Genomic DNA, 17,368 nt, shown 5'->3' with positions numbered 1-17,368 from the left:
AAACAAATCCAAAAAAAACAAACCAAACCCTCCTGGACTTTCCTTGTTACCCTAGACTGCTGAGAACATGTGCTGTGTGGTGTGACCCAGCACGCTGCATTCCAAGTGCCTGCACATCCATGTGTTGCCCTTCTGTAACAGCTGCATTTGGAAGAATGGTGGTGACAGTTCTGAGATGGGGTGTCCTCACCCTTAGGAACTACAGGGTATGAGATCGAGGCTGAATGTTACAAATGAAGATGGATTTATCCAGCCATGTTAAAAACCAAACTGATATCTCAAATGTTTGCATTGCAGAAATCAATTCAATACCATATTAGCATTACACTTCTTAATTTGTCTATGTATATCTGTCCTCTTCTGGACCTGCTATAGACAATAACTCTTCCAATGTCCAGACATGAAAAGGGCTCATGACTAGTTTACCAATATCTGCAATGTAACTTTACAAAGAACAGGATACTTTTCAAAGTTTAGAAGCCTATATTCCAACAGGATGTGCAAAGGTCCACAGGAAGAAGTCTAAGACTCACACCTGTGCTCCTTCTTTCTTCATTTTAAAGTCTTTAACTCCTAGTAAATCCAGTGAAAATAAGCTGGACCTAAGAATCACTGTTAGCTTTTACTATATCTGATGTCAGGTATCTTCACAGACTTTGTTCTGATATGATTTTCCTGTTGGATTGCTCTTGTTAGTTTTTATTTACCAGTAATTCACATGGTAACATCTTTAGTAAAATACAACGTTATCTAAATGTCTCTGTAATTGTGACATTTAAAAGGAATTTATATTAGTGAATAATTAAGCCAATCATATGCAATAAGATATGCAATAAGAAGGCTATTTTGGTTTCCACAGAGAATTTGGAGGAAATTCAAATCTCCACCCTAAATTGTATGTTCCCTATTTCAGAATCCTTTTTTTCCCACTACCCTTTCACACAAGTCAAGCAATTGGTGCTTTAAATAATTTTTACTTACCAGCATTTTCACAGTTTAAAGTGCTGAGACAGATAAATGTAATTCTATTAATAGTACTCTAGGGTCCTCATATAAAAATCTGTTGAAAGCAACAGCTTTTGAACAATGCTAAGGAAGGAAAAGTAGGTTGTTGGCAAGGGGAAAAATTATTTTAGGAAAATTCAGGTAAATGATGTGAAGTAGTTGTGACTAATCTTGCAAACACATGCAAATGTAAATTTCTCCTTTTCGTATGTCTGAAAAATTTAAAAAGTAATGTAGGCTATACTTAAGAAGAAAAGCGGGCCAAACCAACCCGACACATCTAAAAGAAGCTGGCAGTGATAAAACGAATCTTATCAGAGACTTGCACTCACCATCCTTGCATACTGTTCCAATGACACAGACACCAGTGTCTAGGTTGTAGCCACTTGGACAGCTTGTACAGTTTCGGTCTCCTTGGCCACTGCAATCCAAACAGCTGGCATCGCATCTGAAAGACAATGGCAGGAGTTGGTTCTCTGGCCTCACCAAATATAAGGCATCCTAGGAGACCTCTTCTGTATTGCAAAGGACTTGTTTGTTCCTTCTAGAGCTATAACGTACTATAATATTACTATTACCAATTTTGATAATAAATAATTGACTACCCCTGCAACTCAGTCCTGTTTCTTTCCATCAACAAGTTTCTATTCCAGTGTTTTTACTACACAGCTGTATTATTCTAGTGCATTAGAACTATGCATAAATAATTAGCAAAATTATTAAGCTGATGGTGCAAACATGGGCATGTGAAAGGCATGAATTAAAGCCACAGGATAGAAATGACCGACATGATGCCCAGTCCCTTCGTCACCCATCTTGTTCCATTGTCTTTTCATTACATATTTGATTGTCTTTTTATGTAGAACACACTGAAACACATGAGGATTCCCTTCCTGCCCTGAACTTAGATCTGAGTCAACAACAAACGATTCCAAAGGGCAACAAATGATATTTGTTTAACAAAGTATGGCATAGAAAAGATGTTCCTTCCTTGCACAGCACAACTTTGCCCAAGATTTATGGAGCCATTCATGCACTTGTGTCAGGTAAGCAATTCTGGACAGTAGTCTAGAATCCACCTGCGCTATGTTTGTGAATATGCAGTGGAAGAACTGAAATAGTCTTTATAAATACTAACTAACTAACTAACTAACAGGCTCATTACAGGCTGTTTTAAAGTGAAGGTCACACACATATACCAGAAAAAATGCTTTTATAGGACCTGTATGAATATAAATAATATAATTATAATAATAACAACAAAAATAATATATTTTTCTTATTTAGTTAGCATTATGTATTTTTTTAATGTTTTGAAGTCAACAGTGTTTTATCTTCTAATAAGTATGATAATTTCCAACACAGTAATAGCTAATATATTGCCAAGTACCAGATATATCAGTCACTGATCATACCTTTTACAGCTTTTGTATCCACTTTCAGTGGAGTGATCAAGGTAATAACCACTACTGCAGGACAACACACATCTTCCATCTTCCATAAAGTAACCCTGTGTGCAGTTTATACAGGCATCTACTCCAGCACCTTAGTCCAAAGAGAAATTGTTAGAAGGCAGGTACATTGTCAAAATAAACAATTACATCATTTCAAGTATCTTTTTTTTCTGAAATGAATGACTGCAGTTCAAAAGCTCCCACAAAATCTACCAGTCATTATTCCATCCTTGGAAGAAAATGGAAGGCATTACTGGAAACCATAGTAAGTTCCAATAAAATTAGAAAAAGCAAAAAGAAAAGAAAAAGAAAAAAAAAGGAAAAAGAAAGAGGAATTTATTAATTCTTTCAATTAAAAACCTAGATTTCTATGCTAGTTAAAGGAAGTTTGCTGTATTTAAAATGTAATTAAAAGCTACTAACAGAAGGATTACATGTGAAGGATTCACATGTAAACAATGATGCTATACTGTAGCTGTGATATAGTGGAATAAAATCAGAGGTAAAATCATACAGGAATGAAAATTATGCAGACAAATGTCAGTGTGGTACCTGCACATGTTGCACAGGAGCGGTGGCATGGTTCACATTCTCTGCCATTATGGTATTTTCCTTCTTCACAGCGGATAGCACATCTGGTGCCATGCAAACTATTATAAAAAGGAAAGAAAACACAGAGCAGATAATGGCAACAGAGGGCAACAAGATTGTGCACAATCCAGTCATTCTCTTTTAATCAAAGAACAACCCATATATTATGATTCATCAGCTTCCTCCACCTGTCATATTTCATGTATTTAGAGACGCCAATCACTTAAAGAGGGAATGCAAAGCAGTTTTGTCCATGGTGGTGTAAAGAAGCTGTTTACAAACTATTTGTAAATACTACCAAGTAATAGGGGAAAGAAAAAAATTAACAATGACAAGCAATACTAAAAATTCAGGCATGTAAAATGCAATTATCCATGAGGAATTTGGCATAGGGTCAGCATTAAAAAAATGCTAAGGGACTTGTTAACTGAATGCCAGTTCTGTGTGGCTTGTGAGATTTGTTGAGATTACAGATGGAGATATTCTGCCTACAAGCACTTTCAAGAGAGCATAAAAATATAAGGAACAAGTCACAATTTTGTGTATTCCTTGAATTAGCTGTTTTATTACTTTCATGTTATATGGTGGCTATGGCAGTTTGTTGGGGTTTGGGTTTTGTTTGTTTGTTGAAAATAATTTTTTTTAAACTAGGACTTTTATGCCATATTTACCATCTTCTGCAGAATCTCAGGATTTATCCAATTTAACACTTCCTCTAAAAATGCTCATCAGCTCTGGGGTTTCCCACTCTGAATGCTAACCATGTTTTTATAGATTAGCTACAGCAACAGACATGTTAGTTCAGCACCACTGACAATATTCAAGAGTGTATTCAGTCACAGTTTAGAAAATAAACCAGCAATTCAATGAAACTTCACAGCCCCTGCTTTTCTCTTGTTTTTCCTCAGAGACATACCTCAAAGAGCTTTACAATGCACATAGCATTATCATGTATCTACAGATGGGAAAATAATTTGCCCAAGTTTATTTAATGGGCCAATAATGGAGTAGATCTGGAATTCAAGTCTCTCAAGACCCATTCAAGGAAGGCCTTACTCATTGATATCTCTGCTAAGAAAATGCAGGAAGTATGGAACAACTATGGAATATGAAATGCATGTCCTGAAAGGCTTCATTTATCTGATATAACCACACATTTTTTAAGAAATGCTACCAAAAGTGACTCTCTATTTGCTAAAATTCCCCAAGAAAACATGAATGTTAGGTTTTAAATTTCTTTTAGTATTTCAATTTCAATAAAGGAATCCAGCTATTGATGTCCTAGAAGCAAACCTTCAGCTTTTACCATAAGATGAAAATCCACTTTAATGCAACAGGAAATCTCAGTGGTAAAACATTAAAACAATACTGGTATTCAAAATAATACCTACAGATACTGAATACTGACTTCATATTTTTGTGGCACTAAGCCAGCATACAGTCTGTCCTGAATTTTATAAGATTTTTGACCTTTGCTACTTGGACCAAAAGGTCATTCTTTATAAAGGAACTTGAAATGTGTACTGCTACTTGGTATGTTTATCTATCATTTTAAAGAATAATTAAGTTCCCCTCTGAAGGAAAAAAGTCACCTGCTGTTTAAAATATATGACCACTGTACTGTAATAAAATTGAGCCTCAGGTACTTGAGGAAAGTGAATGACTGGATACATGAAGAAATGCAATAAAGATAAGAAAATAATTTCTAACTACCACATGAATGAATCAGGAAGATTAATACAATTCATTACCTCTACTTCTAAAACAATCCTTGACCAACATAACGTAGGTCAAAAATTGAAGAAGCCAGCTTTCCACATGACTGTGGCTTTTATGTTACATACAAAAAGCCTCCTAAAAGCCTGTTGTCAGCCATATTGGCACTCAGGATCACTATTACAGACTAAACAGCATTGGAACAGATGAAATGAAGTCCATGCAAGGTTAAATAGCTATCTGATGTTCTTCATTGTGTATCTTCAGCCTTGTCTACCTCTTCAGATACTATGTTTAGAGACATACATAATTTCCTCACCTTAGGCCATGTCTGCATTCTGTGCAGATTTGGAATTCAACACAGGTCTTGCAGTTTTCACTACATTTACGACAAACAATCTTATCTACAAGAGAAAAAAAGAAAACAACCCAGAAAACCTTGGTCAGATTTGTTGCTAAAATTCTATGGATATATTATTACATGACTTACTACTTTCTAGTTTGACATCAACATCAAGCTACACTAAAACAACAAAATTCTGCCTATCATTAGCTTTTTCCATCAAATATAAAATGGTTTACAATATTTCCATACATTTGAAGTTATAGTTACACCCTGAGAAATAGTATGTTTTGATGCCATTAAAGAATTTTCATAAACACTTAAATTTTACATTCATTATAATATGGACTTAAGTCACCTTCTCATATAGTAGTGATATGCACTAATGACTGCCATGTGTTCTGAAGACTGTCCTGCAATCTTACACCTTCCATGCCAGCAGTCTGTCCTGTCTTCCTGATTTAGTGCTAAAAGACACACCTGCATAAACAGATCTGATCTTAACAAAGTAAATATACAAATTAGTTAACAACTGCTTTTTTATCTCTAGAGATCCCTTCTTTAAGAAATGTCTCTCTCTCTTCAGCCCTGCTGTCTTTTGACATGCAGTGAGTGACACATACCATTCCGAGAAGAAAAACTCAATTTCCCCATTTAATCCTATATTTTTATCTATCCATCTTAATTTGTATGGGAAAGAGTTTTGATTACTGTAGTTCTCACACAGTGAAAATGCAAGAATTAAGGTAGGAGCTGTTTTTACTAATTCTCAAAATGAAGCACACAGCTTCATGCTGGAGAAAGCAGAACATTAGGTACCTAGATAAACAAAGCTCCTGAGAACATATTTATCTTCTAAGGAGAGTCTTAAAGATAACAAAAGTCACTGCAGTTTTAAGCCCATTTGAATATATGTCTAAGTATTTTTGTTAGCCAAAGCAGGAAATTAAACATGGACTTGTACTTGGCAATCACAGGAGGAAGCTGAAGGCAGGTACCTATCATGGCTGAGGATTACTGCTCTTGGGCAGTCACATCACTCTGGAGGTGATTAGGTCTGTCAGAAACATTATTTGCAACTATGTTAAGAGCCTGTTTTTGGTAGATCTTTGGTCCACTGGCCATGGCCAATGTCTCAGCTCTCATTTCTGGTGCCATATAGTCTCGCTGAATGGGGAGTCAAGGACAGAATGGGCGCTCTGTCCCTTCCCCAAGTACTGATAACCTTTGCTGTCCTTCAGCTGACTTGCTCTTGAACTGCCCTGGTTCTGCTACTGTTACTCTCAGGTACCCCCAGCTGAAAAGACATCCTGCAATAAGCATGGTGTTTAAAATAAGGGAAGATTATTGAGGACATTATTGATCATGCTTGGCAACAATTTAATAAAAGGAATAGGATAAGAGACTAATGTACACTTTTCCTGCTCATAAGCATTCCAGCAACCTCCCCACATTAAATTCTGTAGCCCGCAAAAAAAAACCAACAAGAGATACTAACTCTTATCCAGGTAAAACCCATCAGGGCAGTTGGTAATACAGCTATTGGTTACTTCATTCAGGTAGTAGCCAGATTTACAGGTCATGCACTGGTCATTATGGCCTCCAACACAGGTTTCACAATTGGGTGAGCATTTTTTACATCGTTTCTTGTCTGCATTGTAGTGACCAGGTGGGCAGGTCGAAACACAGATCCTGCAGACAGCAGGGAAGAGAAGGCAGAATTGTTAATGAAATAACCTGCCACCACATTCCTGGACCATGACTGCAAAGCAGAAGTATTTCTCAGCATTGTTGCTTTTCTAATGATCATGTGCTTACTGATATAACCCTTGTAAGCACTGCATCAAGCTGACTCTATTGCATTTATGCCCCTACACATGCTATCTCACTAGCATATGTCTTGTCCAACAGTCTACAGTATAATTTTGGACGATCTACATTTCTTCCTACGTTGGAAGAAATCAACAATTCCTACCTAATCACATCAGCTGCAGTAGATATGAGAGTCTTTGAATACATATATATAGAGAAAGTTTCTTATGGAAAAAAAAGAGGTAGGGATATAATCAGCGAAGGATTTTACAAAGCTGTATTTTAAATTCTGATTAGCTATGGCTTGGGGTTTTTTAACTCCAAAGAAAATTTTTCAAAATCATGGGAAATTAATTATCCATGACTGCAATGAAGAGAAGAGGGGAGAAAGTTAAGATATATACTAAGAAATCAATGAAGTGAAGTTTTTTTCTCTTTCTCTTACCTTGTGTTGTTTTTAGATTTGTAGTAATAGTGCAGACAGTCAGTACAATGATCTGGTCCTGGCCCATCACACCCTACTTTACTGCATTCTGCATTGCAGGGACCTGTAAGAAAAACAGAATACAGAGGGACAAAGGGATTAAAACTTCTCATTTAAGGGACACCTTAAAACACAGTATTTTATTGCAAAATGCAATTACTCTATTTCTCTCTCTTGACGACTACACCTAGAACAGGTAGCTCAGTTTGCTACTTGCACTGTGAGCTCAAGATTGAGCTCAGGGTGGCAGAAACTCCAAGCAAGAGGCTGTGCAGGCTCTTTACATAAAAATCTACGTGGGGACCTATGTCACCAGTCAGGTGACCAAACATGTACAGACACAGCAAGAGCCAAAGACCTTGAGACTTTCATGCAGTAAAACTGTAAGGGTACAAAAGCCCAAGATTTCCCTCATTCAGGGCCCCACTTCAGAGGCACTCAGCTCACGCTGTTACTTTTTAATTTAGTTATTGCACCAAGATTAAGTTATTCTAAGGATTGGCAAGTCTGAGACTCTGCTATGGGAAAACTAGGGTTGAGCTAGTGAGGAAACCTGGCCTAATTATTTGAGTGTGGGGTGTGTAGCTGTGAAGGGGCCTTGGTCCTCGCTCAGGTGTTGAGAGTATGACTTACAGAGTGGCTCCTGGATGGCTGGACAGGGAGGTTTCCTGAATACCTGCATGATTTGACTTCAAAAATTCAGAAAAAAAGGCAAGCTTTTTTAACAAGTATGACATCCTCATTTAATTTTGAAATGTGCAAAGACTTCTGTAACTCATAATTAGGAATGATTAGCAAAATAACTTCTAAAAAGGACAACATAAATGATGAATACAATGATCAGTGGCTACTCTGGTTGCTGAGTGGGTATCAGCTGGTCCAAGTGGCTACCGTGACCCAATGAACCAGACACCAGGGCCCTGATGCTCTGTGCTGCTACAAGCTACAGAAGCCTCAGCTAGTACTTGCTGATTCCCAAGTCCTCTGTCTCACCTGCACTCACATTAGGCTTGATAGTACTTTTGGATCTGTTCCAATTTAGTATTTTCTATGATTTTGTTCTTACAGTTTTCAAATAGATCCTTCTATGGGAGGAGAGAACCATCACATCTTGCCTTTATGGAGATGAACAGTGACTGTGGGCCAAGTTACAACTTCCAGGATCACTCAATGAATTGTGTTGAGTTTGCTTCATATAAAAACTTAAGAAGTTTTAACATAGTGACCTTTACAGTAGAGACAGTAGTGTTTCATTAACTACTAAAACAAGGAGTTCTGCAGCTGTCCATCTAAAATAGAGACTGTGTGACTGACATGTTATGAAAGGAGAATGGAATAACAGAAAATAGTAAATTGAACTTTCTCTTCCTTTTTGCTGGCCAGAGATATACTTCAGATTCATCACATGGTACTGCTAATGGTGGATTACATGTAAGAAACTGCCAACTTGACTTATTTTGCAGTGCTAAAAATCCAACTCTACTAAAGTCTAATGACAAGGTTTAAAAACATCCATAGTGATCAGTGAGAAACAACACAGATGTAGAAGATAAAGTTCTTCTCATATATATGCATAAGTATATATAGCTTTATATACTTATATGCAAAACAGTGCATTCTTTATACCATGTTAAGTGTAGCTTAAAAACATATAACTCTATGCATGCAAACTCAAATGCTTAACATTCAGTTGTGAAACAAATTCTTCTCATCTTTGGTGAAGAATTCAATTCACTGAACATTTTACATATGCAGATTCTCAGGTCATCCTTAAAGCTGTTAAGGGTTCAGTTACTGCATAAACAGAGTAAATGAATGAACACACCTGAATAGTCATCTGTTGCATAATCTTCTGTAGGGTCTTCAACTGGACTGGAGCGCACTCTTTCCACTTTGGAAAAATCATTTCTTGGTGAGTAAGGCTGGATGGATGTTCCATACAGTACTAAGGACCACTCTTTCAATTTGCCTGTAAGTTAAGTATTATAAAACTGTTTTCAGAACTACTTCTCTTTTCTGTGTCTTATGAAAGTATGTATCTTTTAAGCATGTTGTTATGAGTAGGTATGGAAGACATTGCTTTTCAAGTAAGTGCAATAGTTGTTTTACTATAAGCTGAAAAAGTGTATTTGCTTCAATCAGATCTTTACACTGTATTTTCATTGCACTTCAATCTCTTATAGATATAGCAAAGGTTTGCATCATGGGATGAACTCAATATAAACAATAAACAAAACATCTGGGCATACAGTTATTTGGAATATGTACATGGTACTGCATAAGGTGGTTTTGCTCTGGATTTCACTTTCCCCTCAGAACACTATTAATTGTCCAGTAATTATTATTGATATCCTTTAGCTAAGTAATTGTATTCAGAATTCTGACTTAAGAAAGAGCCTTTCTTTGACTTTTAGGACACAACCTCATGAACAAGAAACACTGTCTCTTAAAATCTCCATGGAAGAACATCACTGTCTCACTCAAATCAGCATAATTTCTTTGTACCACTTATTTGGCAGATATATCAGTGCACTGTCTGCAATCATCACTAATATTTTATCCTCTTAATATCTGAGCAAAGACAGAAAGAACCATCTGGCCAACTTAAGCATTACCTGACTTTCTGGTAAGGTTTTTTGGAAAAGAATAAAATAATAAACGTATATCAAGTCATCAGATCATGCTGTCAGAACATACAAGGTGACCTTTCAGTCCCTACCTTTCTCTCTATACTACCAGGTGAAAAAATTTGGAGAAAGAGCAAAAGCACTCAGGCCAAATAATGGTTAAAGAAAAGACACATAAAAACCACATCCCTGCTTGAAAAAGTTGGTATCAGCCCATCATCTTGGTTATGTTAATCTGTGCTGGAAGAACTATGTCTAAATGTCAAATTTTCATTAAAACAAAAAGGAACCAGAGAAACAGGGAGAGTTTAAATGATTGTGTTTTGGAGGCTGTTTTGTGGTTAAAACTCTTCACAAGAAAAACGATTATTTAATGAGAAATATAATCCACGTTTGACACTTCTCAAGAAAATAATGTAGTATATTTAATGTAAAATTAAATTCAAGCAATCTTCCTCTTCTTTCATTTTAATGAACTTGAAATATTATTCACTTGCATTTTTCAATCTGTACAATCAAATTAATTAGACCTTGCATGTGATTTTCTGTATTTTTCCCAATGTCATCTGGTAGCCTCCAGTGACATGACAAAGACAAGTATCTCTCTGCTTGTACATGTATACTCTTAGCAGTAAGCAACAATAACCAAATACACTACCTGAGAGATCATAAGCAAATTCTTTTAAATAGCTTATACTAGGGCTGAAGATGAACATCTCTGTTATCTCTATGTCTCTTGCCAATCCAACTGAATAATTTTGAGACAAAAATTTCCACACTTCATATGAAACCTCCTCTGTGGGATACTCAGTTTTTGAGTAGAAACTACAAACCAGAGACTGTATCACATGGCAGTTGTGTCACACAGTAGCTTTCAACTTTTCATATCTGAATTATTACTGTCTTTAAAGAGACATTTGATCTTGATTAAAAAAATTAACTGCTGATAACTATACCACACCTGCTGCCAAACTACTGGCCAATTATCTTGGCTGTAAAACTGTATACACCTTGTTTTCTATTTCTTTTCCTACCCACAGATATGTAAAACCTAAAGATCCATTGGATTAAAAAGATCCAAATAATGTATTTTCTTCCTCTAAAGACATGTGGGAATTAAGTTACATCTCTATGTTCCTTAGACTGATCCAACTGTGTCCTTAATGGCACTTTTCTTTTTAAAAAAGAAGCCACACAGGGAGATAATTTTCAATCAGATACGTGGTCATATCTACAGCCCTTTCAAAGATACATCTTCTTAATGTCCAGTCCCTGCCTTTTTTGTGTTCTAAACTACTTCCAGAGCACACAAATCATCATAAAATGGATGCAATTTAAAAAAATTGTGTATTGCTAAGTTATTCAGATCTTTTTATCCCCATTTGTTATAAGCCCAAACTCACTCAAATAGAGAAATAAGTATTTTTCCATTTCTCCCAGAACACTGGTAAAAGTATTTGCAAGAACCTAATACAAATAACCACATGTAAATCTGCTCCTAAGGCATAGCATATTGTGTTTGAATTTTACACATACTGAAGATCTTGTACTAACATCACTGAAGGAAGGATTGTAACTCTGAATGCATATATAATGCAATAGGGCAGCAAGGGGACTAATGTAGGGTCTCTCAGATTAGCTGCCTTTTAAGAATAGTTCACAAAATAATGAAGAGAAAAATTAATGTGACTTGCCAGTAAACAAATGAAGACTGCCTCAAGGTGGGTTTAATTTGCACAATGAAAATATTTCAATAATGAAATATATATACATACACACACACTTTTATAATGAATAAACAAAGTATGCACATTAAAGGCAAAATCTTTCTTTCCCCATTTTTGGCTGATTCTACAATTTCATCTGGCTAAAATAATCCTTTCCCCATTTGTATTTAGAATGTGTAACAAAGGTCCCATGTTGTATCTACAGAAGAATGGGTATATTGCAATGTTTTAAAGCAAACATATATTCACCTCCATAAACTCTACAGAATTAAATGTAGAAATCACATGCATTACTTTTATGAGCTGGACTCTTAATTTCTTTTCAGGCAACAGGTGTGGCGTTACCTTGCTAATGCAGGGATATGATAACACACTGGGTCTTTCTTTTTAATTTGACTACAGAAAAATGGCAACTCTTAATTATAAGACCTTTCAAGAGCTGAGTAAACACATGCACAGGACACAAACAAGGAACAGGCATGATGATGATATATCAGTGTGATAAACTGCAGGCTATGGTGATAAACTGGAGAGGCACCATGAACTGGAGAGGCACCAGGCATAAATTACGTTTAAGCACCTTTTGTTTACTTCATGTTCTCTTCAGTGCAGAGACTAATCCCGATATGCCCAAACAGCTGAATTTATCCACCACTAATATATGGCAGGCACTTCCAAATCTTTTTGAACAGAAGAGTAACTGGACAGCTTTCATCAGAGGGCAACCACTGCTCTAGAAAGATGGGGGATACATTACTAGACAGTATACAATGAACCAGGATCCAAATTCACAACCACACTGCATCTTGTGAAAACCAAATGCAAATAAAAAACCAAACTAGTCTCAAGCAGTGTTTCCCATTGTGGTTAAAACAAAGTAGAGGATAAGCTCTCCAGCAGGATTTTTTGCAGTAGATCAGCTTCCTCCAGACATCTAGATTTTGCAGACCTACTTTTTCCCAGTCCCCTAGCCTTACTGTGCCTTTTCCAGAGTTGCATCTTTAGGCCTTAGTTCTGATGGAGGAAAAGAAATCAGTTCCATTAGATTAGCTACTGTAGCACTGAGAGAGTAGATATAATGTATTGAAAACAATAAACCTATACAACTACATGTGTGGCTGAAGTGTGCAGGAGTGTGCAGGAGCAGGTCTTGAAGTGTAAAGCTGGAAATGTAGCAGGCCACTTTGAGATCATCCTGGTGATGTAAAAGGGCTGTACAATATAGCTGGAGAATTACCCAGATTAAAAGTTTGCAAAATGGCTCTATGCTACCTATTTTTTAGTGCAAGGTGTATGTCAGAGAAGAGAGAAATAGCTGAAATTTATTGCTCTGTGGTTGTCCTTCATGCCTTTTGGATGAACCAATTGGTTCCAGTACACAAAAACCTAACTTGTCCTTTGCACCAGAGATGTTCCTGGATGTGTCAGGAATAACAAGTGTAAAATGGATTTGAAAATACTTGATTTATGTCTCTTTTCAGTAATTTGATTAAAATTAAACAACTTATTTGCTGCTTAATACCTCCCCATCTATCAAATTCTAAAGCACTGAAAATGAAAAAAACCCAAGCACAAAACCTCCTTAATTTCTGACCGTTTGCTTATACTCTGTGTCTTCTTTTCTAAACACATTTAGTGAGTATCCCCTTTTAGTGTACTGGAAACTTTGCTTTTTCATTTAGTGGTGCATTTAACATTGTTTGGTTAAGATCAAACCATAGCTGGAAAGCTATGGTGAGAATTGATCAGTAGTGATAAAGTGAAATTTAAAACACTGGTAATGTTGGTGTTTCCTTTAAGAGCTCTAGGGGAAGATAATCAAGATTCTCAAACCACTGCACTTGAAGTTAACCACATGACTATACAGCTAATGTTTAAATAACACTGGCCATGGAGTAAATAGTTAGCAGAGTCTAGAAGACATTTTCTGCTCAGAAATTTTGAAAATCATACTTTATCTCAGTCTTCATTAGAAGACCATATCAAACCACATATTGAATAAAAGCTTTTCAAATTTTGGCTTATGATTGCTGGTTTACTATCCTAAAAAACTAAAATCAGGTTATGTAGACTAGTGAGTCAGGCAATAAGACAATAAATTTGATGGTTGGACAAACAACCACTTTTTAAAAGCTGAGACTGGCTATTGGAACATGACAAAGCTAAAGTAGAAATAAAGATTAGAAATAGAGAATTAAAATTCTCTATCTATTCTATCAACAATGATTTAATGAGGCTGATATTTAATTTCTTTTAAAATAGAAATAGATTATCTAAAAATCCCACATAAATAAATTCAGAATAAAAGTAAAAAGTAAAAGTAAAAGTAAAAAACAAAAGTAAACCATGTATCTTAAAAGGTAGATAACAGTAACATAAAAATAAAGAGTGCATTGATAACTTTAATTTAGACTAATGCTCTTTCCATCTATGGCTTCACACTAAAACCAGTGAGATGTCCCACGTGTAAATAAAATGTGGAAAACAGCAAGCACTTTTCAGAATTCACACAGCCCATACAAATGTTAGAGTCCTACCTGGAGTCTTGAAATTTCTCAGCTGAGATGGAGTGTCACAGATTTCCAAGATCCAATCACCTGCTGCTTTTTCACTCCAGCAGTGAGTAGTCATAAACTCCCAGTTTTTGAATCCTTCCATGGAATGATCAAATAGCCTAAAACAAATGATGACATTATTTCAAGGCAAACATTTTTTTTTCCTGGGAGCTGTGCCTCCAAGTGTGCACTTTCAAACTCTTGAATAATCAGCCAGTTTGTTCATCTGTACCTTCATATAACATTATTCATGATGATTTTCTCACATGTATTGAGCACATTCAACAGTTCTTTGTTGCTTTATGGAAGAGAGTTACATGCATTACATGTTTTTATACATATAAACATTACATGTTTTTATAATGAGAAAGAGAATGGCAAGCAAATTCAGTGCAAAAACACCAAAACTGCTAATACTCTTTAATATGATTTGTGGGTCTTGGAAAAACTGCATATAATACAGAATTCCATTGCTTTAACAGCACGATGTAATTACAAATAAGTTGTAAGCTTGAAAATATCAGTAATATTTATTTTTGGCTTTGGATTGGAACAGTTAAAAGGGGTTTAAACCAAATAAAACCAGTAAGTTTAAGATAACTGTCATTCAATACATCACTATTCAATATTCAATATTCAATACATCTTGTGAGGAAGTAATATGCAACAGAGACACTGGCCTCAGTCCTCAAACAACCAAGGTATCACCCTCTTCAAACACTTCACAGAATTCAGTTTGGGTAAACTGAGAGACTAATGGCATCTGATGGTTTAATCAAACCAATACCATTACCATAATTTAATTACTTAGGTTGTGGGCAAAGACACTAGAATTTAGGCCTGGATTATGATAATTTCTAGTATAGGGGGATCAATTTCACATATTGCAATATGATTGTGATCACCTGTGAAACAAGGAAGGAGAACCCTTCCTGGCAGGAAATTATACCCAAGAGAATTTGCACTTTTATTTAGTGCTCACAGTGTCTTGCTTGGTACCCCAAAACTATTGAGGAGAAGAGCACTCTAAGTAGGACTGTTGCCTCCAATAAAATCACATGGCTCAACTTAAAAAATACGTATGTAATTATACATTCACATGTATGTATTCTTATATATTTATATATATATACACACAGAGATACGTATGCATGTCTGTTTATATATGCATGTATATATATACATATGTGTGTGTAATACTTATCCCTATATAAACTTGATTTTGTGTGTGAAAGCTTCACTGGTAATAGCTGTGATTAAATGTTTTTAAAAAACAAGAATCTCTACAGTAGAAAATCCAATGGAGTGAAAATACTTTTCCATAAAACAAAGCCTAGCATTAGACAACATAAATATTATATTTAAATTCATGTGAATCTGTTCTTTTCTAAGCTAATTTCAAGCTCTATTCTCAAAGGTTGTGAAATTCAGCAAACAGGAAAACAAGATGCTTGTGTAGGTACATTCTTTGTGTAGGTATAAACTGCCACATGGGATAGGAATAAAATGCTATAGTCCTTGCTATGGTCAGTCAGAGGCGTGGGGTCAGGTATTGTGTGTCCAACACTTCTTGCAAAAGAAACTGTATGGACCTACAGGACTGGCACACTTCATAGGGCTTATCCAAAACCTGATTTTCATAGTCTCAATTCAAACATAAAATCACAGAATTATAAAGTATCCTGAGTTTGGAAGAAGCATCAAAATCCAGCTCCTGGCGCTACCCAGGACAGCCCCAAGGATTATGTCTTTGAGAGCCTATTCCAGTGCACAGAAGAACCCTTTCCTAATACACAGCTTAACTCCTCTGACACAACTTCAGGCCATTTCCTCAGACCCTGTCACCGGTCACCACAGAGGAGATTGGTGTCAGCCCCTTGGCTTGCCCTCATAAGGAAGATGTGGACTGTGATGAGGTCTCCTCTTAATGTCCTCCAGGCTGAGTACCATAAGCAACCTCAGCTGCTCCTTGTATGGCTTTCCCTTCAGACCCATCACTGTCTTTGCAGCTTCTTTTGGACACTGTCTTACATTCTGGCGCCCAAACCTGCTCCCAGCACTCGAGATGAGCTGCCCCAGAGCAGATCAGGACAATCCCCTCTCTTGCCCATCTGGAGATGCTGCCCCTGATGTCCCCCAGGACATGCTTGGCACTCCTGTCTGCCAGGGCACTGCTGGCTCACGTTCAACTTGCCATTCAGTTTTGGCTACCGTTTCCCATTTTAAATTAATACCTATAACAGTAGTCTAATTTATTAGCACTTATAAAACTAAATTAAAATATACATATCATATATCATATATAATTTATATATCACGATATATATTTATATATCATTTTCACTAATTAATTGTGTGAGATTTTCTTCTGTGTATGTGCCTGTAAGTGTATTATGCAGACGTATTTTGGCAGCAGAATGGGCCTGTTTCAGGTCACTGTTAAATCAGTTGTGTGAATACAGCAAATCTCACAAAGGCATGGCAAATACTATTTACTGAAACAGTAGAAATTATTACACATTATCCAGGAGTTGCATGCAAGTATATTCAATTTAAGTCATGTAGGTTATTTCCAACTGTTATTCAAATTGCCATACTGTTGTTTTCTGATAGCTTACACTTTCTAAACATGTTGTCAATGCAACAAGGCACCAGTATTTCTCTTTGCCATTGTAGCAACTAAATTATGTAGTATTATACAAGTACTGTGAAATTACAGATTTGTGTTCACTGAGCTCCTATTCATATACATTAGAAACATGAGCTTCTCTTTATTTTTACTGTAATTAGTCTGATATTTTCCATAGTGGGTAACTATGGAAACTTTTTGGATAACTAGGTGGGTCATGTTTTGAAATTTTAAACTATCATTGAATATCCATTTTAATAATTATTTTAAGTCATTTTGGGTGGAAGAGACAAGAAGCCCACGTCTTGTTTTTAAAAACACTGTTACCTAAAATATGCTGTGACTGGAACTGTAAGCTTCCATCCATGGAAATGGGAAAAATCGGGTAATGTTATTTCTGAGTAAACTGACTATTTTTTTTAAAG

At 36.1% G+C, this 17,368-nt stretch overlaps 1 protein-coding gene across 9 annotated transcripts in view; it reads right to left on the bottom strand.

Annotated features, from left to right (window-relative positions):
* PCSK5 (proprotein convertase subtilisin/kexin type 5) overlaps window positions 1-17,368 on the bottom strand; it is a 229,498-nt gene that overhangs the window by 58,156 nt on the left and 153,974 nt on the right. For all 9 annotated transcript variants that reach the window (XM_085566214.1, XM_085566213.1, XM_021541528.4 and 6 more), the window contains 8 exons: window positions 14,297-14,433; window positions 9,231-9,374; window positions 7,367-7,469; window positions 6,608-6,801; window positions 5,086-5,170; window positions 3,012-3,109; window positions 2,421-2,550; window positions 1,338-1,453 (listed from right to left, as the gene is read on the bottom strand). In XM_085566214.1, coding sequence (XP_085422340.1) covers window positions 1,338-1,453; window positions 2,421-2,550; window positions 3,012-3,109; window positions 5,086-5,170; window positions 6,608-6,801; window positions 7,367-7,469; window positions 9,231-9,374; window positions 14,297-14,433 — 1,007 coding nt within the window. The remainder of the gene's footprint in view (window positions 1-1,337; window positions 1,454-2,420; window positions 2,551-3,011; window positions 3,110-5,085; window positions 5,171-6,607; window positions 6,802-7,366; window positions 7,470-9,230; window positions 9,375-14,296; window positions 14,434-17,368) is intronic.

The sequence above is a fragment of the Lonchura striata genome, chromosome Z (genome assembly GCF_050655825.1).
Source record: "Lonchura striata isolate lonStrDom1 chromosome Z, ASM5065582v1, whole genome shotgun sequence".
In the NCBI taxonomy this organism is placed as follows: Eukaryota; Metazoa; Chordata; class Aves; order Passeriformes; family Estrildidae; genus Lonchura; species Lonchura striata.
The sequence above is the reverse complement of the archived record's forward strand: the minus strand, read 5'-3'. Positions and strand labels throughout refer to the sequence as shown.